Raw genomic sequence first — 5311 nt, forward strand, 5'->3', positions numbered from 1 at the left:
GACAAGGTTGCAAGTGGGTTTTAATTGCCAGCAGCTGGCTGGCTCAGATGAGACAGGAGGAGGAAGAGAGGAAGTGGCCCAGCTAACTGCGTGCTCTCACTGCTTGGAGCGCCTGGAGTCGAGGCAGACGCCATAGTTGGTGTTGGTGATGGCGCCAATGATGCTCCTGTCCCCCTCACAGGTCAGGCCCCGCTCACAGGGACACCGGTAGTAGATCCCATAGAGGGTCTGCAGAGATGGGAACAACAGAGTCACTTGGTTATCTTTTGCTTCCCTACTCTGCTGGGAACTGGCTGTCCGGCACTTCCCAGGGTGTTCCTGACTGGCTCACCAGGGGACCATGGATTAGGCCTCCTCCAATACTCCCACTAACTTAATGGCAGAGGGGCCTCTATTTACCCACCTGTGGAATGGGAGCACACACATACCTAGGGGTCACTGTGAAAGTCAAGTGGGAATCATGGGATGGGCTCCTGAGACCTCCCTTCTCACTCCATCATTGCATGTCCAGGTGCTCCCCCCACTCCCTCCCCTCCAGGGTACACACCTTTGGGGAGCACTCGCTGTTCTCCATGGCCTTGTGTGTGCAACGGGCGATGCCCAGGATGGTGTCATGCTGGCAGCATTTGCTCTTGCACTGCATACTGTTCAAACAGATCTCACCATCCTCCTGCAGGGACAACCTGTCAGTCCAAACCCTTCCCCCATGTCTTTCTCCAGAGCTCGCTCCTGCCCCCACCACAGCTATAATCCGTGCCTCCCTTGATGGGTCTGGGGCCACTATACCCTACCCATGTCAGGAGGTAGGGGGCAGTAGAGATGCTGTCCTGGGCTAGGAGTGCAGGCCTATAGGTCCTACTGGCTGCTCCTGGTGACCCTGACCAGCCACTGGCATCTTGCTGCCTTGCACAGGTGCCCCCCAAAGCAGGGTCTCCCACATTTCCTTCCTTCTTTTCTTTTTATGAGGCAGGATCTACAGCCCAGGTAGGAGTGGATTTAGCCCAGGCTGGCCTCAACCTGTGACCACCTGCCCCAGCCTCTGCAGAGGTGGGATTATATACAGGCATCACATGCTTGGCTTCACCCACTTCTTAGAGAAGCCTGTGAAGTTGGCAGCCATCTCTCTACAACACCCCACAGGTACTGGGCACAGAGGCACTAGCTTTTAATCCCAGCACTGGACAGGCAGAGTCAGGTGGCTATGAGTTCAAGGCTAGCCTGGTCTACAAAATAAGTTCCAGAAAAACCATGGCTACACCATGAGGTCCTGTCTCAAATGAGTAGAAAACTCTACCCTTGTCCAAAAGACATGTACAGAGATTTCTGGGCTGTCCTGGGCTAGCCCACACCCCTTGCCTTCCCTGGGGTTGCCGGCCATGCAGGGCTTGCCCCACTGAGGCATGATGGGAAGGCAGCATGGGTCCCAGCTCAAGCTTCAGCCGCAGTTTCCCCAGCTTCCTCTGCCTGGCTCTGAGCTGTACTATGAAGATAAACTGCACATCCTCCCAGCCCTTAGAACTGTGTCTGGCCCACAGAAAGGTATCATTAGGAGGCTGGAGAGATGGCTCGGTGGTTAAGAGCACTGACTGCTCTTCTAGAGGCCCTGAGGTCAAATCCCAGCAACCACATGTTACTGTAATGGAATCCAATGCCCTCTTCTGGTGTGTCTGAAGACAGCTACAATGTACTCATAGAAATAAAAGTAAATAATAAAGAAAGGTATTGTTAGAAGGTATAAACTAGGGTCATTATCATGCTCTTTTTAAGAACGTTGTCCATCTTTTTTTTTTTTTTTTTTTGGTTTTTCGAGACAGGGTTTCTCTGTCTAGCTCTGGCTGTCCTGGAATTCACTTTGTAGACCAGGCTGGCCTAGAACTCAGAAATCTGCCTGCCTCTGCCTCCCGAGTGCTGGGATTAAAGGTGTGCGCCACCACGTCCGGCACGTTGTCAGTCTTTGAGCCATGGGGCCTTCCTATGCAGGGTCTAGACAAGCTTTAGGGCTCTGTCTTTGCTGCAGAGAGCACATTCTCCCTCTCTGTCAGGTGGGGTTCAGCGCTGTCCTCCATCTCTCAGTCAGGAGGAGTTCAGCGCTGTCCTCCATCTCTCTGCTCCCTCTCAGTCAGGAGGAGTGCAGCGCTGTCCTCCATCTCTCTGGCAAAGGCTCATAAGACAGCTAAGAACTCAGGGAGAGATGCCCTAGCTGGGTGCTGCCAGAGGTCAGAAGCCGTGCTTACAAAATCCCCACGAGACTCTGCCGGCTGCACAGAGGTTCCTTACCAGGTTGATAATAAGACCCCGGGGTCCGGGAGCTGCATAGGCCACTGCAAGGAGGGACCCAAGCAGAAGAACAAGGACCTTCTCCATGGTGTCTAGTAAAGCTGGGGTGGATGGGAGCTGGAAGTTCAGACGGCAGAAGGCAAGAGCCGACTGAGGTGGAGGGCCTTTAAAGGGGCCCTATCTACACATGACCCGCCTTCGGCACACTGTACAACTGGCCACAAACAGGCACAGATGTGGTCTGTCAACTGGGGGAGGGTCCTGATAAGATGGTGACAAAGGTCATATTAGCTCTGTGTGTGTGTGTGTGTGTGTGTGTGTGTGTGTGTACACTCAATCGTACACATGCTCCAGTTCTTGGGAATATGGGTCATGCTATCACACTATGGTTAAGACAATAGACTCTGGGGCTCAGTCTATTAGTCTATAGACTCAGTGCAGTGTTAGAGTATTTGCCCACCCAGTGCTTAGGAGATCCTGGGTTTGATACCCAGCAGCACAAATAAGGGGGAAAAGGGTGGGGCGGGATGGGAGGGGTGGTGTGAGGGAGTACCAGGAGGAGAGGGGGATGTAACGTGAACAAATAAATCAATTAATTTTTTTTAAAAAGTGTGGGGAGGACCATGGAGGAGTAACTGTACAAGTTACCAGCTGGCAGAGATGGGTAACCTAGACGTTCTAGCTGAGCCTTCTGGTCTGTCAGCCAGAAGTGACTTCAAGAGCCAGAATGGTGGACAGGACATGAATCTCCATCTGCTGTCTGCGTTAACTGGAAAACCCTGAAGTGCATTTATAAGACATATGCATAGCGCGCCGAATCAGACTGTTACCTGAGAGCTCTGGAGATCTGAGCTGGTGACTTGAGCATGGAGATGAGGCAAGGCTGGGGTGACTCACAAGAGGAATCTAAGGTATTTGTGTCACCTGCTGTGAGGCCTGCCCAGACTGGGTCTTAGGACCTTACCCTACGGTTTCCTTCCATGCTTGTGGGAATCCCTGGGTCTACCCTGGCTAAGATATGCATGTTCCCTGATGAGCAACCCCCTGCCCGGCCCAGGGAGCTGTCTACAAGGCAGTAAGAACTCTGCTGGACCCTCTCCAGGGACTCACTCAGCACCTGCAAGTTAAGTATAAAAGCAGCACCCTACTGGGCACAGTGGTACCCACCTATCCTCCATCACAGCACCCCGAGTTAAGGCTTTTGGCCGTTCTGCCCCCTACCCAAGGTCGTGTATAGGTGGGAGTCCTCCCTACGCCTGCCTGAGGATGAAGAGGTCTCCGAGCCTGGTGGCGCAGGCTGGGAAGGGTCCAGCTGCCTGAGTGTGCTCAGGTGTGCAAACAGAGAGGCTTTCCTCACCTGCCACCACCCCAACCCCAGGAGGTGGAAAGCTGCCCCTGGGGCCCCAGGCTTCTGGGCACGGCTTTGATCTCGACCAACTTGGCTTCAAGTATCGGCAACTTAGGAATGCCGCAACCTTGGGAGTCATTTCTGGGGTCAGAACTCAGGGTCACCATCTGGAGGAGCCAGCCAAGAGACCCTCGGCATGAGAGGTCTGGGGGATGGGAGGGTGGGTGTAGAATCTGCAGGGACTTGTGTTGAAAGCCTCTCACCTCTTGTCTGTTTCCTCCCTCTGCCCTGGTTTGGCCAATGCCCCAGGTCCCCAGGCCCTGGGAGAGTGGCAAGGAGGCCATCAGGGTCCTTTCTTCAAGCTGCACCCAGGGACTTTGGAAATAGTCAAGGTCGCTGAGACACCTTCAGTGCGATGACTCCAGCTGCTCACAGGAAACTTCCCACGGCTGAAGTTTTGACTGCTATGAGCAGAGTGTGGCAAAGAGAGCTTGCTTGTTTCCACGATTCTGTGTTTCCTGATGCATACGAATTGAAGCCATTTAAAAAATCCTAAAACCCAGGAGGCAGAAGCCAGAGGCCAGTCTGGTTTATAGAGACGGTTCCCAGGACAGCCAGGTTTACACAGAGAAACTCTGTCCCAAAAAAAACAAAACAAACCAAACCCTAAGCCCTTCAGGTATAACCACCACCCTTCCCTGATCCAGGGAGTTTTACTCTGAATTTTCTTCTGAAAACAAAACAGCCATAGGGGCCGCTCTAGGAGCCTGCACGATCTTGGTAGGAAAAGGCAAACACTGATGATCTGGGGTGGGGGCGTGCACCTGAAATCCCAGCATCCAGAGGGAAAGGGAGAAGGACAGAAGAACAAAGTCTATGCACAGCAGTGTCAGGGTAGTCTGGACCACAGGAGACTGTCTTCTCCCTCTCTCCCTCTCCCCCTCTCCCCCTCTCTTTCTCTCTCTCTCTTCCCCTTCCCCCCTCTCTCTCCCCCTCTCCCCCCTCTTTCCCCTTTTCTGTCCCCCTCTCCCTCTCCCTCTCCCTCCCCCCTCCTGGTTTATAAAGAAAGGGTTTCTCTGTACAGCCCTCGCTGTCCTGGAACACACTCTGTAGACCAGGCTGGTCTCAAACTCAGAGACCCCACTGCCTTGATCATTAAGCTCTACCCAGGCCTTTGATCTTTTATTTAAAAAATAATTAATTTTACAATTTATAAGCTGGGAGTGATGGTACATGCTGGTGATCCCAGCACATAAGATCCATCTTTGGCTATATGTGAGTGCTAGGTTAGCCTGGGCTGTAGTGACACTCCCTGTTTCAAAACAAACAAACAACCGGGCAGTGGTGGCACACGCCTTTAATCCCAGCACTTGGGAGGCAGAGGCAGGTGGATTTCTGAGTTCGAGGCCAGCCTGGTCTACAAATTGAGTTCCAGGACAGCCAGGGCTACACAGACAAACCCTGTCTCGAAAAAACAAAAAACAACCAACCAAACAAACAAACATACAATAAAAAGAAAACTTGTAACTGAAAATGCTTTAGTAGGACAGATATTTATCAATCAGCTGCAACAGGATGGCCCCACAAAGCCTGTGTCATCTGTGTCCTGTCCACTCTGGATTAAAGGAAAGTCTCTCTGCGGTGGGTACACAGGTAGGCTATGCTGGAGAGGCAAAGACAGCATGA

The 5311-nt window shown here is 52.6% G+C and overlaps 1 protein-coding gene across 2 annotated transcripts; it reads right to left on the reverse strand.

The window, feature by feature from the left end:
• Clps (colipase) lies at window positions 1-2473 on the reverse strand. Of its 2 annotated transcripts, XM_021221646.1 has the most exons (3): window positions 2278-2473; window positions 548-670; window positions 4-228 (listed from the first exon to the last, which is right to left on the reverse strand). In XM_021221646.1, exons 1-3 carry the CDS (start codon window positions 2362-2364, stop codon window positions 97-99), a joined length of 342 nt encoding a protein of 113 aa, XP_021077305.1. In that variant the 5' UTR covers window positions 2365-2473; the 3' UTR covers window positions 4-96. The 2 variants fall into 2 exon arrangements, with proteins under 2 accessions (XP_021077306.1, XP_021077305.1); XM_021221647.1 differs by lacking the exon at window positions 548-670 and having other exon boundaries at window positions 1-228.
• Between the last annotated feature and the right edge of the window lie 2838 nt (window positions 2474-5311).

This window comes from Mus pahari, chromosome 21 (assembly GCF_900095145.1).
Source record: "Mus pahari chromosome 21, PAHARI_EIJ_v1.1, whole genome shotgun sequence".
NCBI lineage: Eukaryota > Metazoa > Chordata > Mammalia > Rodentia > Muridae > Mus > Mus pahari.